General features: G+C 47.5%; 1 protein-coding gene across 1 annotated transcript in view; it reads right to left on the reverse strand.

The window, feature by feature from the left end:
• Positions 1 to 20,869, reverse strand: part of LOC149452914 (uncharacterized) — an 81,598-nt gene extending 60,729 nt beyond the window's left edge. Inside the window, exons 1-2 of the mRNA XM_089688816.1 lie at positions 20,738 to 20,869; positions 9,015 to 9,377 (exon numbers count right to left, since the gene is read on the reverse strand). Coding sequence (XP_089544942.1) covers positions 9,015 to 9,377; positions 20,738 to 20,795 — 421 coding nt within the window. The 5' untranslated portion in view covers positions 20,796 to 20,869. The remainder of the gene's footprint in view (positions 1 to 9,014; positions 9,378 to 20,737) is intronic.
• Between the last annotated feature and the right edge of the window lie 1,237 nt (positions 20,870 to 22,106).

The raw sequence follows: 22,106 nt of genomic DNA on the forward strand, positions 1-22,106 counted from the left end.
CAAACTCCTCAACATCATCTTGTTGGGCTACTGACAAGGTTTCCGTTATAGGTACCTGAGGGGCCACGGGAACCACGTCCTTTTGGGGGCTTGGTACTGCCAACAAACTTTCCCTGTCTTTCCAAGGTTTTAAGAGATTCACATGATAGATTTATTCGGGTTTCCTTTTTCCTGGCTGGTAAACTTTATAATTTACTTCCCCCACTTTCTCCCTAATTTCAAAGGGACCTTGCCACTTTGCGAGGAATTTACTTTCCACGGTGGGGACTAGCACCAGCACTCTATCCCCAGGGTTGAAGGTACGGATCCTGGCACCCCGGTTATAAACCCTTCTCTGGACCTCCTGGGCTTGCTCTATGTGTTCCTGAACAAGTGGCATGACCGCTGCGATTCTATCCTGCATCTGTGAGATATGCTCGATGACACTTCTATAGGGCGTGGACTCTGTCTCCCAGGTTCCTTTTGCAACATCTAGCAATCCCCTGGGATGTCTACCATACAGTAATTCAAAAGGTGAATATCCTGTAGATGCCTGAGGTACTTCCCGTATAGCAAACATGAGATATGGTAGCAAAAAATCCCAATTTCTCCCATCTTTGTCCACCACCTTTTTTAACATATTCTTAAGGGTCTTGTTAAACCTTTCCACAAGCCCATCGGTTTGGGGGTGGTAGACCGAGGTACGGAGATGGGAGATTTTGAACAATTTGCATAACTCTTTCATAACTCTAGACATAAATGGCGTGCCCTGATCCGTTAATATCTCCTTTGGAATACCTACACGACTAAACACCTGGATAAGCTCTTTGGCGATATTTTTAGCAGAGGTATTACGCAAGGGGATGGCTTCAGGATACCGGGTGGCATAGTCAAGTATAACCAGTATGTGCTGATGGCCCTGGGCAGACTTTACTACTGGACCCACTAGGTCCATGCCCACTCTTTCAAACGGTACTTCAATTATGGGTAGAGGTACTAGCAGACTGCGAAAATGGGGTGAGGGTGCAGAATATTGACATTCCGGGCATGACTCACAATGCGCTTTGACGTCTCCATGTAAGCCTGGACAGAAGAATCTCTGGATTATTCTCTCCTTTGTTTTCTCTACACCCAGGTGTCCACCCATTATATGCCCATGTGCTAAATCTAGTACCATCCGGCGAAAGGGTTTGGGGACCACTAACTGTTCTACCACCTCCTCCCCTTGCTTTACCACTTGATACAGCAAGTTATTGGTAAGAGCCATGTAGGGAAAAGACACCGCTACATCATTTTCAATTGGTTCCCCATCAATCATTTTAATGTTTTCACGGGCTCTATTAAGTGTGGAATCTTTCAGTTGTTCCGTACAAAAATCCTCTTTTCTGACCTCTAGGTCAGGCACCACATTCTGTCCACTCTCACTAGAGCCAGCGATCATCTCTTGTTCTATATCCTCAATGTCTGGGGTTGGATCCAACTCCTCCTGCTCCCCAGCCATTACAGAGAAAGGGAAAAGATCTACGCCTTCCTCGGACACACCCACAGTTTCCACTTCCACTCCGCAGTCAAAGGGGTCAGGAGTGAGTTCAGGAGTTTCCGGCGTTTCCCCAGCAGGGGGAGCTCGGTCCTCCTGACTCCCCTCCTTATCCCATAACTTCCAGAAATGGGGAAAATCTCTCCCCACTATGGCTTCATGAAGCAGAGAGGGCACCACCCCCACAGAATGGGTCACAGGGCCCCAGGGAGTATCAATCTCCACCAGAGCAGTCTGGTAATTACGTGTATCACCATGAATACAAATAACCCCAATCGTGCTAGGGTGTAAGCTTGCAGGGTTTACCAAATCACCTTTAACTAAGGTCACAACACTACCCGAGTCTAGCAGAGCAGTTACTGGCTTTTCATCAATGGCAATCACACACATTTGCTTTTCCATGCGTTTCTGACATGCTGCAGTACATACCACCTGTGCAAAAAGAGACATGCGTTTTCCTAAATACGCACATTGCATAGGTTCATCATCTAAAGGACAGTTTGCAGCAATATGACCTAACGCATGGCAGCGATAACATATTATATGTTCAGTACTTAGACCTCTAAATGGCTTTGGGGACCTTCCTGACCTATTTGGCCAGTCTCTAGGTCCTAAGCCTACAGTCTCATTATCTGACACAATAGTCTTATCATTTTTTTCTGGGCCTTTGGCCCATGGAACAGTCTTACCGGATCTTCCGGATAGTTTTCCACCCCTAGTGACATTGGGGTACGGCCCAGGTGAATGGAAAACGTCCTCAGCGGCTGCATATCTCTCCACCAGGTCCACCAGCTCGTTTGCAGATTTAGGGTCTCCACGGCCGACCCACTTCCTCAAAGTGGCAGGGAGCGCACGTAAATATCGATCCATGACCACACGCTCCACAATCTGAGGGCCTGACAATACCTCTGGCTGGAGCCACTTTTTGGAGAGATGTATCAAATCAAACATCTGAGATCTGGGTGGTTTGTCAGCCCTGTAATGCCACTGATGCACCCGCTGAGCCCGTACTGCAATGGTGACACCCAGGCGTGCAAGGACCTCCGCCTTCAGTTTCTCATAGTCCTGGGCATCCCCTGGTTCCAGGTCATAATAGGCTTTTTGGGATTCCCCTGTCAAAAATGGTGCAAGCAGTCCTGCCCATTGCTCCTTTTTCCATCCTTCCCGAACAGCAACCCTTTCAAACGTTGTGAGGTAGGCCTCCACATCATCCGCAGGTGTCATTTTCTGCAAAACATAGCTGGCCCGCGCCATTTTCTGCTCCACTGGCAGCGGATCTGCAGATTCCTTCTTTAATTCCAATAGGTGTTGGGCCACCTGCTTAAGGAGCTCTCGGTCTGCTTGTTGGGCTTCATGTTGTGCCTGTTGGGCTTCATGTTGTGCCTGTTGGGCTTCATGTTGTGCCTGTTGGGCTTCCGCCAACTGGCGATTCGTCTCCCGTTGTGCTGCGTTGGCCTGCAGCAAGGCTCTTATAACTTCCTCCATCTTCCCACTTGCTCAGGAAGTTGCCCGCATCCTCCACCATATGTGGGGGTTAGCTCAGGTGGGGGATCTCCTTCCCTGGGACAAAGGTAGACCGCACAGCAGGCTTTCGTCAAAATCTGACTGGATGTCAGTTTTATTAAAAAGGTTTGCAAGAAATATCAAAATAAACCCTTGCCATCCAGGCACTAACTAAACAGCAGATGATTCCTCTCTCAGAGGTGAAGGGCTTCTCCCTGTCACCAAAACAAAGTAACAGCAAACCTTTTCTTGCAGGTATAGTCCATACACACAGCTCTCTCAGAATACCTCTGAGTCCCAGGCCACGAGCAACTCCTTGCTCCAGCCCTGCCCTTTTTATATCACCTGTGGGTGGACATCAGTGGAGCCCAAACTCTGGTCCGGAACCACCTCTGCCATTGCGGCCCCAAAAACCCGGAGTGGACTCCACCTTACACCTCACAATATGACCTCATGCGAGGTGACACATATCGTCCATCCATCACTTTGCCGTTCATACTGTCACACCCTGTATGATGGGCAGACAGTTCCCGAAACTGTAGGCAGTGTGAATGAACTATAGATGTGCTGATACCACATTGATACTATGGCGGCAGACAGGACTTGTAGTTTATTCATGCATAGGACGAACTTGTTACCTAATATGGGGCTGGCATCCAAGACGGTTTGAATTTTCCTGGGATTTGACAAATCGGATGGTAGATAATGGAATCTGATGCCACTCTTCATTCAAAAATTGCTCCAGTTCTCGCAGAGATGCTGGAGGTGGAAAACAAGCCTGAACCTTGTCCTCCAAAACTGACCATAGTGGCTGTATGATATTGAAGTCCGGCGACGCCCAGGGAAGGTGCGAGAGTTCATCTGCATGATCCTCAAACTATGATTTTCCAACACCAGCTGTGTGAATTGGAGAATTATCGTCTTGGCTATTGGCGCTGTCTTCGGGAAAAACCGTCTGCACCATGGGATGCAAATGGTCGGCCAACATTTGTACCTAGTCACTGGTAGTGACTCTACCTTTCAAGCTGATAATGGGTCCTGACAGAATACCACGATAGGGTTGCCTAAACCATAACTGTGCCACCATCATGCTTTACTGTTGGCACAAGACAGGCCTGACTTTCAGCTTGGGATAATGTTGGTCACACGTAAACGCGGCCGGTGTTTGGGAACAGTATGAAACGCGAATCATCAGAGCATATTAGTCTTCCATTGGTCGCTCGCCCACGACTTTTGGGCGTTGCACCACTCTCTCCTCTTCTAAGCATTAATATCGGTCACTAGTGGTTTGGCAAATGCAGCCCACCCATGAATGTTCTGCTTATGGAGTTCCCTCCACACAGTGTTTGTGGACATGGGCTTTGGAAGACTGAGATTGAGCTCTGCAGCCACCTTTGCAGCAGTTGTTTTCTTATTCCGGCTCACAATCCTGTGCAATGTCCTTTTGTCTCTTGCAGTCAGGTGACCATGACGACCGTGCTTATGCTTATCAGATGCCGGTTTCCCAGAAACTGTATATGCCGCCTGTGACCGGAGTGACTTTGGGGGTTGGGGAGACCCCTGTCTCAGCCCCCCAAATCCCGCTTATGTGTAAGTCACCCTGTGCCTGTTAGGGGTACAGGGTGATCTGTCCTGCTATTGTGTAGGCATGTATAGGTAGGGTGTGGGGGTTGTTCATTGTTTACTGCCAGGTGGTTGTTCCATTGTTCTTTTATGTGTCTTGCTTAAGAGCAAACTATTATGGGATGTATGGGTTTGTGTATTGTCTACTGCCACATGGTGCATCCCATTGTTCTAGCAAAGTATTATGGGATGTAATGTTTCCGGCAGCCCTTCCCCCATGGGACGGCCTGCTGATGTGTTTCCTGTCTGGGTGTGTATTTCCCCGCCCTGTATATATATCTTGTATCTATGTTAAAATAAAGCAGTCTATTTCCTGTTGTAAATAGCCTTGTACCATGTGATCTCTGTGATCATTCACAGATTTCACACGTAGTAAACAATGATATCAGAAGTGACATCTTGCTTACACCTATTCATGTGATCACTGATTGGCCAATCAGTGATCACATGATTGGGACCACACAGCAATCCTGTACAGCGATCAGTGTTCCGCTGTGTCCGGAAACACACAATCCAAAATGGCGGGCGCTGTTTATGAATGGCAACCCGCCCCTGCACTGCCACCGTCCAGCTGTTTATATACAGCGGCCGGACGGGAAGTGGTTATACGATCTTGCATCAGTTTTCAGACGCACAAGTGTCCCCGTGTGAAGGTTTCCCCTCACCACCTGTTCCAGTGAAAATTACTGCAAGAGATACATAGAAAATCATTTAGTCCTGGAGTGGCCGAAACTGTAATCAATATTCAAACTGCTTTCAGCAGATGTCTCCAGGCCCATAAATATGATCTCATATTTATGACAGCAGAAGATAAATTCCAGTCCATTGCTCATGGGTTGGTTTGGGGGGTGGGGAGTTTGATGGAGAGAACACCGAGCCTGCTCTTACCCCCTGCGCTTCCTGCAAGTTTCCATGTCCAGCTCCTCCTGCCCCCTGCTCTGCTGATATAATGATGAGATGTAGAATGAAGCTGGTCGAGGATGTCTAAACCCCTGATGAAGGAGGTGGTCGGGAATGTCGATACCCTTCATGAAGGAGGTGGTCGGGGATGTCTATACCCTGATGAAGGAGGTGGTCGGGGATGTCTATACCCCTGATGAAGGAGGTGGTCGGGGAGTTCTATACCCCTGATGAAGGAGGTGGTCGGGAATGTCTATACCCCTGATGAAGGAAGTGGTCGGGAATGTCTATACCCCTGATGAAGGAGGTGGTCGGGGATATCTATACCCCTGATAAAGGAGGTGGTCGGGAATGTCTATAATCCTGATGAAAGAGGTGGTCGGGAATGTCCATACCCCATCAAACAATAAACAATGTGTAAACAAATGTAATTAAGTAATGTAAAAGTAGATAAAAAACACATGTGCAGACAAATGCTGAGCTATGCACACCTTTATCCCCAGGAAGATCAGCCCAGATCATACACACACACACACTGCTGTGCTCACACCTGGAGGAAAAGATCCATCATACAGCCCATTGCTCATTGACTGCCAATGACAGATGCCGGCCTGGGCCACCATCCCACCACTATTAGCTGTGTGGGAAACACAAGATAGCCACCAGATTCCTCTTCTCTATCCAGCACACAGACAGCCTATCATCAATTAGCTCTTGCCGATTACACAGAGGTGTTAATGACCATTGGAAGGGTGGGATGTCAATCTTGAGCTTTAGGTGGTATGTCCACATCCAACCCACTTGCTGGTCCCAAATGACATCTTGGTGGGACGGGAGACCTGGCACAGGCATAGCCACATAGCGAGAGGTGAGTGGTGATCTTCCACTCTACAGCCAAGTGATCAACATGCCACGGACTGGGCAGCCACCAGACAAATTCCTGGTGTGCCCTATGACCAGTCCAGGCCTGCCTCCCGCTGTGCAGCATGGTCATCAACAGGCCACAAACCAGGGGGCCTGGCCCACCGTGCAAATGCCCAGTGTGCCCCATGGCCAGTCCAGGCCTGGAGGTCCTCATGTGAAGGTTTTCCCTCACCACCTGCTCCAGTGAAAACTGTTGCAACAGACCACCTTCCGCAGAGTGAATACACGAAGGTAAGGAGGTTTACTGATATAGAGGGGAACCCCCCAAGACTGGCCTGGCGGGGCACTGTCACAGACATCCTCTCAGGTGCACTGTTTAGGGCTCAGAGAGATGGTCCTCTCCAGGTTCGAGCTTGGCAGCTCTGGTTTCATCCTATATTTTCTTCTCCACAGTCCACACAGGTCTGACTCCTCCTGTGAGGCCAGCTCTTGATTCCTCTCCATGCTCTCAGAGAGATGGTCAAAGACTGCAGACATGATACAAGAGATGGTCATAAACTGCAGACATGATACAAGAGATGGTTAGAGATTGCATACAGGATACAGGAGATGGTTAGAGGCTGTGGGCACAGTACAGGAGATGATTAGAGATTGTGGATATGATACAAAAGATGGTTAGAGATTGTGGACAGGATACTGGAGATGGTTAAAGGCTGCGGACATGATACAGGCGTGGATCAGAGACTGAGGACATGGTACAGGAAATATGGTACAGGAGATGATCAGAGACTGCGGACATGGTATAGGAGATGACATGGTACAGGAGATGATCAAAGACTGCAGATATGGTACAGGAGATGACATGGTACAGGAGATGATCAGAGACTGCAGATATGGTACAGAAGATGACATGGTACAGGAGATGATCAGAGACTGTGGACATGGTACAGGAGATGACATGGTACAGGAGATGATCAGAGACTGTGGACATGGTACAGGAGATGACATGGTACAGGAGATGATCAGAGACTGTGGACATGGTACAGGAGATAGTTAGAGGCTGCAGACAGGATATTGTAGGATATAGCAGAAGGTTAGAGGCTGCGGGTAGAATACAAAAAATGGTTAGGGGCTGTGGGCATCATACAGTTAATATCTCACCACTGCCTGGGCCTGGCTGCCTTACCAGTGCCTCCTCTCTTCTGCAGCAGCATGTAATTCCTATTCCTCCTCCTGTCTGACACTTCCAGACAGTCCCCCCGCTGAGACTCCTGAGTCCCAACCCTGGTGGGCAGCTCTCTCGCCTCCCCATCCAGTCCTCCTAAATGCTGCTGAGACTCCCGACACCTGTTGACCGCGCATATGCTTATCAGATGACGTTTTCCAGGAAACCGTATACGCCGTCATAACCTTTAATACTGTACTTCGCAACGTGGCAAATAAATCGGTAACTTCAGTCACAGAGGCGCCAGCTAAACGGCACCAACAATTTGGCCTCTTTGAAGCTCAGTAAGCTCTGATATGACTCTGTATTACTAGCAGCACACAGTGAATATGGAAAGTGAGGCTTCCCACCTGTTAGCTAGGTGTCTCATCACACAGTGTATATAGGCTTGTTTATTGTGTTTAGTTAGAGGCTTGCTAGAAGCCTGGGTATGAATCAGCAGGGGAGTGAGTCAACGAGGTTACTTCAAGTTAGGCTGCAGGGGCTGATCTGCAAGGAAATCTGGCCAATCCTCAGGAAGGAGGCCTGGCATGGTGGCTAGGTCAGCCCTTAAATTTGAGAGAGCCTGGCCAGCAGGGAAGTTGGGTTTTAAGATGGTTTGAGGAAGTATTGCTGGGGTGGAGCCTTAGAGGGGGCCCCAGAGGAGGGAGACCTGCCTACAGGCTGCAGCTGGAAAGAAGAACCTCCACTGTTCCACAGTCTACTGAGGAAAGACAGCCTGTCAGCAGGGAAGGAGCCAGTCCAGCGTGAGTCCTGAAAGCAGCTTTAACCATTAGGCTACAGGAACAGGACAGTGTGAGCACTTCTACATCCCCTGAACTAAAGAAGGGAGAGGACAGTCAGGTGCCATACCCAACTAGTTCTCCCTGGGACTACTTCATTTGTACATCTCTGAATCCCTTGTTTAATGACACTCTCAAGACAGCCAGGTGGATGAGGAGAATTTCATCTGGGATCTGAGGAGGTTCATTTAAGGGGACCAAGTGCTCCTTGTGGAGACTGTATGCTGATTTTTCAGAAGTCCCACTCCTGAAGGAGTAGAGAGTCTAGGATCCATTTTTTGTGCTGTTTGCTGGATTCTTGCCATTTTTCCTTAAGATGTTTGTCATACAAGTTGTTCACTTCCATATACCCCTAGACCCCATCCAAGTTGTTAAACCCTAATAAAAACCAAGCTCATTGACTGTTTACTGACTGTGGATGAAAGTGTGGAAAACGCGTATCGCCTGGCTGTGCAGAGCTTAGGGGGACCCAAAAACTGAAGAAGGTAGAGCTACATTATGAAAAGTAAGACATCCTTAGTGTTGTATATTATATACATTTATGGGACGGTGCCTCTGAAAGGACCCAACTTTTCCCAGTCACTCTGTTATCACTGTGTACCTGATACTTGCAGAGTAGATGTACCGTAGCCGGCATCTGGAGTGAAGATAACAAAGCAGCGATAGTCCCCTTCATCTGTGATATGAATGTTGGGTATGGAAAGACTGGCATTGCCTTGTTGGAGGTCTTTGTCATTCATGTGAGATCCGATCCTCGAAGACTTATGGCGGGAACTATAAAAACCATAAACCTCACGTTCAGTTCCATTTTGTAATCTGAGAGTCCAGACAACTGATAGTTTCTCTAGATTCAGCGGTATTGGGACACCAGACAGCAGACAAGGGATGGTGACATCTTCTCCTCTTAAGGCTTCAGTAGGACCATCTTTCCCAGTGACTCTCAGCTCCCTAACTTGAAAATCACCTAAAATTAGAACAAAAAAGAGTGATGACAATTGTACAGGATCACTTGTATAAAGACAACAGAAACTAAACTACTAATGCCATCCAGGAAACACTGTGACCACGCTATAATCAGACAGTGAGCTCCCGTTTCAACAAAATGGTGGCCTCCTGCACACAGGCACCAACTTCCTATTGCATAAATATGAATGTAATGGAAAAAAGATGGTTTCAGCTCCTGTTCTCCACCTGTAGAGAACTTATCAGACGCGTTTCACCTTTTTTGGGGGGGCTTAATATTCATTATGTATGTTCTCCCAGCAACATTAAAATTGGCCACTAGATGGGGCCTGGAAAAAAATTTCTGTTTTACAGAAATGCAAATTGGAAATGGATGCTCCCAACACAGGGTGGTAACTATGGGGGCAATTAAAAGGTACAAATGTGCCTCATCCTAATATAGACTAGCTGAAAATGGAAAAGGAAGTTCACCCCCTGCAGCTCCCTGGGACACTTCACAGGTCTCAGAGGACTGCGGCCCATTCACAAAGCGCAGCTCGCTTCGCCCATGTGCAGTAATAAGCCGGCTGTGAATCCGCAGAGCTTCACTGCCAGTTTCCCTTTGTTAAGATGGCGGCGCCAGCACCCGAAGCTGATTAAAGAATCAGCTCGGGGTAAGGACACCGCTGGATGCCTGGACAGGTAAGTGTCCTAATATTAATAGTCAGCAGCTACAGTATTTGTAGATGCTGACTTTTATCTTTTTTTTTAGGGGGAGGGGGGCCAAGGGCTGGAACTCTGCTTTAAGCACTGAAAAGGACAAAATGCATCTGAGGAGTTTCCTATAGGTGGAGAACAGGAGCTGAAGCCATCTTTTCTCCATTTCATTCATGTTTATGCAACAGAGAGTCAGTGTCTGTGTGCAGATGGGCGCCATTTTGTTGAAGCCTATAGGAGCTTGATAAACTGATCCTGTCTGTCTTGCACCAGTCTATTTACGTGCTGATCTAACTGATACGGGTTTGGAGGGGCATTCGGTACTACTTTCATTGTTTTATTCAAATTGGATTATCTTAAATCTAAACTTCAGGATAAGCAGATATTGTCTAATTAATGTTTCCCTCATTTCCTCTTCTGCTGACAACGATTTACCAGACAGGAAGTGAGGGAAGATGTGTACCAGGGAAAGAGAAATAAGCTGACAGAGGTCCTAGCCTTCTCCCACTTAACATAATAAATTGAATCTATTTCTTTCTGGGTTGTTGCTGGAGGATTTCCATCACTTCTTGTTTGTTGAAAAGGTTGTCACTGGCACAAGAAGAAAGGGGATATCTCTCTAACAGAGCCCCAGACAGCAGGGGTTCTAATCCTTTCCCACTTCATCCAAAACTAGAAAAAGGCTTGAACTATGTATACACTTTAAAGTGAGTCTTTTAGCAAAAAGTTAACCTTGCCTCACATACCCTCCCAATTAAATCTTGAAAATTTTAATTTGATCATACAAGAATTTTATTGGAAGTTTTAAGGATAAGTCACACATTTAAGATTATATATAAGGAAAAGCATATACACTATATTGGGCCGCCTGCCTTTCCACACACACGAATTGTAATGGCATCCCAGTCTTAGTCCGTAGGGTTCAATATTGAGTTGGCCCCGCCCTTTGTAGCTATAACCGCTTCAACTCTTCTGGGAAGGCCGTCCACAAGGTTTAGGAGGGTGTCTATGGGAAGGTTGGACCATTCTTCCAGAAGTACATTTGTAAGGTCAGGCACTGATGTCGGGGGAGGAGGCCTGGCTCGCAGTCTCCGCTCTAATTCATCCCACAGGTATTCTATCGGGTTGAAGGCAAGTCTCTATGCAGGTCAGTCAAGTTCCTCAACCCCAAACTCGCTCCTCCATGTCTTTATGGACCTTGCTTTGTGCACTGGTGCACAGTCTTGTTGGAACAGGAAGGGGCCATCCCCAAACTCTTCCCACAAAGTTCTGAGCATGAAATTTTCCAAAATGTCTTGGTATGCTGATGCATTAAGAAATCCCTTCACTGGAACTAGGGGGCCAAGTCCAACACCTGAGAAACTGCCCCACATTATAATCTCTCCTCCACCAAACATTACACTTGGCACAATACAGTCAGGCAAGTACCCTTCTCCTGGCAACTGTCAAGCCCAGACACATCCATCAGATTGCCAGAGAAATGTGGTTCATCACTCCAGAGAACATGTCTACACTGTTCTAGAGTCCAGTGGTAGTGTACTTTGCATTGCACTTGGTGATGTAAGGCTTGGATGCAGCTGCTCAGCCATGGAAACCCATTCCATGAAGCTCTCTACACACTGCTGATGTGCTAATCTGAAGGCCACACCAAGTTTGGAGGTATTTTACCATTGACTCTGCAGACAGTTGGCGACTTCTGCGCTTCAGCATGCACTGACCCCACCCTGTCATGTGACATGGCCTACCACTTGGTGGCTGAGTTGCTGTTGTTCCCAGTTGCTTCCACTTTGTTATAATCCCACTAACAGTTGAGCGTGGAATATTTAGTAGCCAGGAAATGTCACAGATGGACTTATTGCACAAGTGGCCACCTATCACAGTACCAAGCTTGAATTCACTGAGCTCCTGAGAGCAACCCATTCTTTCACAAATGTTTGTAGAACTGGTCTACATGTCTAGGGGCTTGATTGTATACACTTGTGGAGGGGAATGGAACACCTGAATCCAATGATTTTGAGGGCATGAGACAAGGGAGGAGTAGAAACAGACTGCTGATGTAGCTGTAGCAGTAACCTCCATAGAATGATGATGGAATCCCAGTGTCAGAGCCTGGGATGGAACCTGGTCCTTCTGCAGTGAGAGGCAACGTCTCTTCTCACTGAGCTATCTGGAATGCTGGACAGCTCCCTTGACAATTCTTGGATAACCCTGCCTTATGCCTTGATTACTCTTGAACCTTGAACTCCTTGCTCCTCCCATGAACTTCCTTATAAAAGCCATGTCCATGCACTTCCTCCTTGCCAGATTATTGTGCCTTTCCAGCCAATATCCCGCTACTGTTCCTGCTGCTGTCTACACCTCCGTTACTGACCTTTGGCTTGTTTCTGACCACGATTTCGTCTCATCCTAACGTACTACGATTGATCTGCTACCATTTGTGACCGACCCTTGGCTTGTGACTGACTCTGCTTTCGTCTGATCCCTAACCTGTTGATCCGCTATTGGTTCCCAGTCTGCTCATTCCCTGGTGGGGTGATCCTGAGATCTGCGACCTGGTATTAACACGCAGCCCAATCCATCTCCACCATTAGGAGCTCTGGTGAATACCGGTTAATACTTAGACCCCGCACCTCAGGTGAGCCTGCGTCATTCCCAGGGGGATCCGCTGGTGTACCTATACTGCTGGTTTCAGGTAAGCCTTTTACTGATATAGCAACTGGTCTCTGAACCTGACCTTATATCGTGACACCCAGGTGGAACGAGCGTAGGCCCCAAGATCTCGGCAGCCGGTGGGGCGCGAGGATCTGCGCCAATCAAGCCAGGTGGTCAAGAACAGTGAAGGCCTGCCCGGGGGGGCCACAGAAGCCCCTGATTCACCCTCTATGGAAGGGGGGGCTGATGGGAAAAGCCTCCACCCCTATCAAGGGCCACTCAACCACTTCAATGGGCCTCCGAGCCCTATCGGAATCCAGGTAGGCCTGGTGTGACCCCTGGGACTGACACAAAAGCCAGGGGGATCCACACAGACTGTCCCAGCAGCTGGCCCTATAGCAGGGGGTTGGAGGGCAGAGCGGCAGCGTCCCGACCCGGCCGCGGCAGCGTCCCGACCCGGCCTCAGCAGCGTCCCGTCCGCGTTCCGGCCGCAGGAAAGACTGCGGCTTCACGCTCCGCTGTAGGCCGCAACTCGTCCGGCGTTCCAAATGACCGGAGGGGGGACAAAAATGTCCGATACCCTCCCTCAGATGTCAGGCAGGGTCCGCAGAGCCTCCAGTGACCGTGCAAGGCCAGCTGTCACCCGGATGGCAGCGGATTCAACTTCAGGGCGCCGGAGCTCAAGAACAGACGTCCGCTCCGGTCGCCATCTTGGACACTCCCCTTTATATTTGATTTTTATATGCTGCACTTGACTGTTACGCTGAAACATTTATTTATTTTCTTTTGCTATATGTCAGATTGACTTTGCACTTTATTTTTACTATAATATCATTCACTTATTTTAGCGCTGCACTTTCTATATATTTATCCATAAGGAGTTGTTACCTATACCTCGGTGCTAGCCGCTTCATAGTTCCAGCGAATTACTAATTTTATTCATGAGACTTTATTGCTTATATGATTATAAGAGAACGGGTTTACAATATTTCTCCATCATTGGGTATATGATATCATTACAGCAGCACAACACTTTTATTTTATTTAATGTTTGGGTAGAGGCCAACAATGGCTGGAGATAGAGGTCCACATACTCCACCAACCTCTCCATTATGGAGTTTCTGGAGTTTAATATCAGCCTCCTTGGTGGATGTTCAGTTTTAATGTATTTTTCATGCGTAATAAATCACCACTGGGGATAGCAGTAGCCTGTGCCTGTGGGGCTGGGCCACTAGCTGGATGAGGACAGCTGCTTGCTCCAGTCTTCTCCAACCTGCCCCTTCCCCTACACAAAATATTCTCATGTTGTTCTACCTCTTCAAGTCTTTCCTCCTCTCCAATCAGTGACACCCAGAGATGGTCTGTGACCCCCACTGTCCACCCCCCTTCAATGCTGGAGCACGTTGAGCTTAAGCTGCAGCCTACTTTTGATGTCTTCTCCATCCATGGTCTATCTTTGTGCTATCTTCTCAATATCTGAAACAAGGAACACTTGCACATGACCAAGATCATCCTCCTGAAGCAAGTTAGTGATCATGTTATGAAATAATTCTGCTGACCTCTCATTGCCAGTTTGGCAATATTAGCCGACGAAGAAGAAGAAGAAGAAGAAGAAGAAGAAGGCACAGTAACAGCAGTTGTTTTATGCCTTGGAAGAGAATCAAGAGGAAGGCTTTATCAGCCATCCAACGCTTGCCACACTGAGATAATAGAGGCAGACCCGCCCTGCCTGTAGATAGTTCTCCTCAACCACCGTTTTGTCCTGCAGAACCCTGCTCCCCCCTACTCTCCCTGTGTACAGAACCTCGCTCCCCCCTACTCTCCCTGTGTGCAGAACCTCGCTCCCCCCTACTCTTCCTGTGTGCAGAACCTCGCTCCCCCCTACTCTCCCTGTGTGCAGAACCTCGCTCCCCCCTACTCTCCCTGTGTGCAGAACCTTGCTCGCCCCTACTCTCCCTGTGTGCAGAACCTCGCTCCCCCCTACTCTCCCTGTGAGAAGAACCTCTTTATCGATCTTTAGGCCTGCCTGACATTTTGAAGGGCATTGCCTAGATTTATGACAGCTTTTTCAATAGGGGGGAATATATATGTGGTGGTTTGGAGCACAATAGTTTGCATGGGAGAGAGAATATAATCCCCCCCCCCCCTTTTTTTTATTTTTACTTTTTCTTTGGCAGAGGGAATAGGATGGGGGAAAATGAAAAGAAATGAAGTGCAACAATATATAACACCATGTTATGTCCGTGTAGGAATATGTCAAGGCGAGACTGTATAAGTAAAATATGATATATAGATAGAGATACAGTATATATATATATATATATACACAGTATATATTATACAGGATTTATGGCGCCAACAGTTTGCTCAGCGCTTTACAATATAATGGGAGACAATACAGCAACAATACAGTTCAATAAAATAGGAGGGATAGGAGGGCCCTGATTCTGGGAGCTTACAATCTAGGAGATACATCTATAAACACATATATATACATATACACACACTTATACATATATACTATATATATATATAAAAAACTATATATCACTACTTTGCCCAATACTTCACCCCCTCCGTCAAAGGAACTTGTCCCCGCATCTAAATTTGTCCCACCCCTTCATCTGCAAACTCCACCCCTTCCTATTTAGGCTCCACCACTTCCCATTAGAGTTTCACCCACTGACAATGATGGGGCACGATTCCTCCCACTGACACCAATGATGGGGCACGATTCCTCCCACTGACACCAATGATGGGGCACTATTCCTCCCACTGACACCAATGATGGGGCACTATTCCTCCCACTGGCACCAATGATGGAGCACTATTCCTCCCACTGATACCAATGATGGGGCACTATTCCTCCCACTGACACCAATGATGGGGCACTATTCCTCCCACTGGCACCAATGATGGGGCACTATTCCTCCCACTGGCACCAATGATGGGGCACTATTCCTCCCACTGGCACCAATGATGGGGCACTATTCCTCCCACTGACACCAATGATGGGGCACTATTCCTTCCCCTGACACCAATGATGGGGCACTATTCCTCCCACTGACACCAATGATGGGGCACTATTCCTCCCACTGACACCAATGATGGGGCACTATTCCTCCCACTGACACCAATGATGGGGCACTATTCCTCCCACTGACACCAATGATGGGGCACTATTCCTCCCACTGACACCAATGATGGGGCACTATTCCTCCCACTGACACCAATGATGGGGCACTATTCCTCCCACTGACACCAATGATGGGGCACTATTCCTCCCACTGACACCAATGATGGGGCACTATTCCTTCCACTGACACCAATGATGGGGCACTATTCCTTCCCCTGACACCAATGATGGGGCACTATTCCTCCCACTGACACCAATGATGGGGCACTATTCCTCCCACTGACACCAATGATGGGGCACTATTCCTCCCACTGACACCAATGATGGGGCACTATTCCTCCCACTGACACCAATGATGGGGCACTATTCCTCCCACTGACACCAATGATGGGGCACTATTCCTTCCACTGACACCAATGATGGGGCACTATTCCTTCCCCTGACACCAATGATGGGGCACTATTCCTCCCACTGACACCAATTATACTTACATTGCTGTGCTGACCCCTGCTCCAGCCCAGGCTCCCTCCTTCAGGCACAGACACTTACCAATCACTTGTCTTCTTTCTCCAGCCACTCTCCTCCTCTTCACCGGCTCCAGCTGCTCCCTCACTCGATCTTCAATCTTCGCGCTGCTGCTCAGCTCCTCCTCTCCAAGCTCCGCCTCCTCGCCTGTGATTGGTCACCTGTGTACCTTTTCTGAGCTACAGATCTGGCAGCCAATCACCGGTGAGGAGGCGGAGCTTGCAGAGGGAGGGACAGGCTGCCATAGGTAGCCCAGTGATCCGAGGGGTGTGGCCAGATTCATCCCACCCACATCGCAATCAAGATCCAGGAAGATGAAGACACCGGACGGACACCCTCTACACCCCTCCTCCAGCAGTGCCTTGTGGACCGGATCGATGTGGGACACGGAGTCACGGACACAGGTAAGACACACCAGCCACTGTCCCTTTCCCACGGAAGTGTCCCTTCCGTGCAGGGGTGGACTGATAACTCATGGGGCCCCCGGGCAATAGGAAATCATGAGGACCCAGTTTTAAAGATGGCCACTATGCAGCAGCCATTCTTGTGAAGCAACATTAATGCAGCAGGCCTGCAAGGAGTGGCACCGAGCTTGGTGACATGCAGAGTGGCAGGAGACTTAAAGCTGGTGAATCAATAAAGGGACCAGGAGCCTCTCATGGGCATTGCCACCTTAACAGCATCATGGACCCCTGGGAAAAGTAATGCTCTGGGGCCCCTACCAAGGAGATGATGCCTGCAGCACACATAGAGCGCCATGGCGAACAATGGGCATAGTCAGTGGGAGAGTCTTAAAGGAGGATTGAACAGAATCTGTTTGCTGTATACACTGAACACATATACCACAGGCCTTTTATCCACAAAATACTAATTACTGGATGACAACTGACAGTCTCACAGAATAAATAAATCTCAAAGGATCATTTGTTTTTATAATAAACATTTCCATGGTATGTTTTTATGCACCAAAAAAAAAAAAAAAGGATTTTTCTGTCTTACTGATCCTACCTTACAGAAGAACGTCATCAGTTCTATGTAAAGTATAATGTAGAGTGAAGCAGTCAGGATGAGTGTCATGCTCACCTCAGAGTCCTCCCTTACATCAAACTCCTCAGAATGTTCCCTATACATCACAGCCCACCTTACATCAGAGCCCCCACAATGCCACTTTGCAGCACAGCCCCCAGAGTCCCCCCTTACATCAGAGAGATACCTTGCAGCAGAGCCCCCACAGTGCCACCTTACACACGCCTTTTCACCTTGGTCCTTGGTGTAGCAGGCGGTTGGCAGGAAAAGGCTTTTAAAAACAATCCACTTGTTGCTGACTCTGAACTGCACATGTGCAATTGTGGAGCCAGCTGAATGGTGAACTGCCATGCTCGGCCTCGAATCAGGCAGTGAGGCATGTGAACAAAAGCTATGTTTGATGGGTGCCATGATGTCATCGCAGAGGTGAACACCCAGACCTGCCCTGCTGCCAGGTCAGTGGCCACGCTTAGCAGTTCACCATTCAGCTGGCTCAGAATGAGACCAAGTATTTTTTATGGGCATATTTCTCCTGTCTATGGACATGTATGGACAGTTGGCAACTAATCGAGTGGCTCTTTTCAACAGAAATCAAACCATAGATCGACTTCTGTTGATTGGCAGTGCGCACATATGGATCATACAGTATATATACACAGACTTTATATACAGTATACAAACACACACACACAGTATATATATATACACACACACAGTATACACACACTTTATATATAGTATACACACATACAGTATATATATACATACGCTTTATATACAGTATACAAACACACACACAGTATATACAGTGGGGCAAAAAAGTATTTAGTCCCCACCAATTGTACAAGTTCTCCCACTTACAAAGATGAGAGAGGCCTGTAATTGGCATCATAGGGAGACCTCAACTATGAGAGACAAAATGAGAAAACAAATCCAGACAATCTCATTGGCTGATCTGGAAAGAATTTATTTGCAAATTATGGTGGAAAATAAGTATTTGGTCACCTACAAACAAGCAAGATTTCTGGCTCTCACAGACCTGGACCTTCTTCTTTAAGAGGCTCCTCTGTCCTGCACTCATTACCTGTATCAATGGCAATGTTTGAACTTGTTATCAGTATAAAAGACACCTGTCCACAACCTCAAACAGTCACACTCCAAACTCCACTATGGTGAAGACCAAAGAGCTGTCGAAGGACACCAGAAACAAAATTGTAGACCTGCACCAGGCTGGGAAGACTGAATCTGCAATAGGCAAGCAGCTTGGTGTGAACAAATCAACTGTGGGAGCAATAATTAGAAAATGGAAGACATACAAGACCACTGATAATCTCCCTCGATCTGGGGCTCCACGCAAGATCTCACCCCGTGGGGTCAAAATGATCAAAAGAACGGTGAGCAAAAATCCCAGGACCACACGGGGGGACCTAGTGAATGACCTGCAGAGAGCTGGGACCAACGTAACAAAGGCTACCATCAGTAACACACTACGCCGCCAGGGACTCAGATCCTGCAGTGCCAGACGTGTCCCCCTGCTTAAGCCAGTACATGTCCGGGCCCGTCTGAAGTTTGCTAGAAAGCATTTGGATGATCCAGAAGAGGATTGGGAGAATGTCATATGGTCAAATGAAACCAAAATAGAACTGTTTGGTAGAAACACAACTCATCGTGTTTGGAGGAGAGAGAATGCTGAGTTGTATCCAAAGAACACCATACCTACTGTGAAGCATGGGGGTGGCAACATCATGCTTTGGAGCTGTTTCTTCGCAAAGGGACCAGGACGACTGATCCATGTACAGGACAGAATGAATGGGGCCATGTATCGTGAGATTTTGAGTGCAAACCTCTTTCCATCAGCAAGGGCATTGAAGATGAAACGTGGCTGGGTCTTCCAACATGACAATGATCCCAAACATACCGCCCGGGCAACAAAGGAGTGGCTTCGTAAGAAGCATTTCAAGGTCCTGGAGTGGCCTAGCCAGTCTCCAGATCTCAACCCCATAGAAAACCTTTGGACGGAGTTGAAAGTCCGTGTTGCCCAGCGACAGCCCCAAAACATCACTGCTCTAGAGGAGATCTGCATGGAGGATGGGCCAACATACCAGCAACAGTGTGTGCCAACCTTGTGAAGACTTCCAGGAAACGTCTGACCTCTGTCATTGCCAACAAAGGATATATAACAAAGTATTGAGATGAACTTTTCATATTCACCAAATACTTATTTTCCACCATAATTTGCAAATAAATTCTTTCCAGATCAGCCAATGAGATTGTCTGGATTTGTTTTCTCATTTTGTCTCTCATAGATGAGGTCTACCTATGATGCCAATTACAGGCCTCTCTCATCTTTGTAAGTGGGAGAACTTGTACAATTGGTGGGGACTAAATACTTTTTTGCCCCACTGTATATACACACACACAGTATACACACACTTTATATACAGTATACACACACAGAGACAAACACACAGCAGCACTTTTCATCTCAAAATCAGCTTGGTCTGACACATTCCTGCTGCGCTCAGCTCCTGGCATGCTGGGACTTGTGGTGTCCCAGCAGCTCAAAGACACAGGAGGTGGTATTACATGAGAGGAGGCTGTGCCTGTGTATTGGGAAGCAGGTACTGAGCAGAGATTGGGGAAGTTCACAACAGGTCCTTCCTCCAGAAGCAGTGCAGTTCTTCCCACACAGAAAATCGATCTGCCAGCCTCGGAACCAGGAGCCTTACTACGAGGGAACACAGTCTCCCCCCCACCTCCTGCCCACCATCAACAAGACTACACTTTGCTCAGATCTGCTAGCAGTCTGACGTTTGTCCCCCCCCCCCCGTAGATTGTTTGCTTCCCCCTTTCTCGCCCCTACACCTCCTGCGATAAAGTTACGGTAAGGCGCGCTGGGGAAATCAGACTCCAAAATCAGACTCCCTTCTGCATGGAAACCATTCAGCTTCCATGTTCATTGCCAAAGCTTCATTGAACAGGCTGAGGTTAGAAGCTGATTGGTTTCTATGCAGAAGGGAGTCTGATTTTGGACTCTCCAGCTTTAGTAAATAAACCCCTATATGTCCGTAGAACATTCAGGGACAGATGTAAAAATCACAAATTTCACAGAAATCACAATTTTTTACAATCTGTCCCTGACCTTACTGAAGTTCCCAAATGGTCATCTGCCCCTGCTTCCGTGGGAAAGGGGGTTTCTCTCCCCCCTGAAAAGTGCCTCCCTAGGCAAATACGCCCCTGATTGCATTGCCTGAGAACCTCCATTGTCCGGCTCTGTAATGTATCCTCAGGTACAAGGACATTATACACAGAAGAGTGACACTGACCTGATCCCAGGAGGAGAAGAAAGGAGATCACATGCAGAATTTCCAACCCGTTCCTCATTGTTCCATCCGTGTCGGATCCAGTCCAAGAGAACTGTGAAAGACGTCTGAGCTGTACAGAGTAGTGAGAGTTGTCTGAACTTTGTTTCACTTTCCAAACAAATCAGACTCTGATCACATAATGCTCGCATAACCTGTTATACTGTACATGTACCAAAATAGAAGAACACAGAGACAACGGTATAGAAGAGAACATACCAATTGTACAAAAAAGAACAAAAACAAAAAAAACAAAGCTATAACAATTTGCTACATACTTGTAACAGGGTCGTTGTTTTACTGCTTTAGCTGCAGCTTTAAGATGTTGCCTCTCCTTCTGTTTCTCAGTGAAAGCTCTTTAAATTGACATTAAACCCAAAATCAAACATGTATTACGTTGTAGCTTACCAGCGCATTAGTTTTCTTCTTTAGGCTTTCTTTCTTCTATTTTCATCTGGTAAACCAGTCTGTTGTTTTTCAAAGCACGAGCCCTCCAGCAGATTGGATCAGTTTACAGGAATTAGGCAAACCATTTACCACTGGCAGGGGCTATTAAAGTGATTATCAAGGCTTACTTTTATTATTTTTTTAAATAACAACCATGTCTATACTTACCTGCTCTGTGTAGTGGTTTTACACAGAGCAGCCCGGATCCTCCTCTTCTCACGCTCCTGGCCACTCCCTCCTGTCGTGTGCCCCCACAGCAAACAACTTGTTATGGAGGGGCACCCAAGCATGCGCACTCCCCAGCCTCTGCTCCGTGTGTCCATTCATACATGCAGCCTTGGCTCAGCCCTACCCCCCTCTGGCTGTGATTTACAGCAGCGGGAACCAATGGCTCCCACTGCTGTCTTAGCCAATGAGCAGCAGGAGTCTCAGGATAGCCAAGACCCCAATGCACATCGCTGGACCAAGAGGGGGTAAGGTGAGTATTGGGGGGGCTGGGGAGAATACTGCACACAGAAGGTTTTTGTTACCATCATGCATAGAACTCATGAAGGTAAAGAACCTCCAGCCTTTACAACCAGTTTAAAATCAGCTTTTAATTATTTATATAAAACCTTTAAGTGTGAGCTGAAGTTTGGCTTCTATCTGTTACTGTATCTAATTTTGCTACTACATTGAACACTATCCTCCCCCCAGACTGACAATGCCACTGCGTGCTGTGCCTCCTGTGCTCCTTCATCCAGAGTCGTATCTCACTAACACCGCAGGTGTGTTACTGGTGATCAGGAGAAAACAGAAGGGGAAAAGCCAAGGAAAAGAAAATGAATGCAGCCGTCACATCTAATGATTGATACACTGCAATATATGACATTTTTGGATTGGGGTT

This window comes from Staurois parvus, unplaced genomic scaffold (assembly GCF_062004578.1).
Source record: "Staurois parvus isolate SC_StPar_1 unplaced genomic scaffold, SC_StPar_1.0 ptg000455l, whole genome shotgun sequence".
Taxonomy (NCBI): domain Eukaryota; kingdom Metazoa; phylum Chordata; class Amphibia; order Anura; family Ranidae; genus Staurois; species Staurois parvus.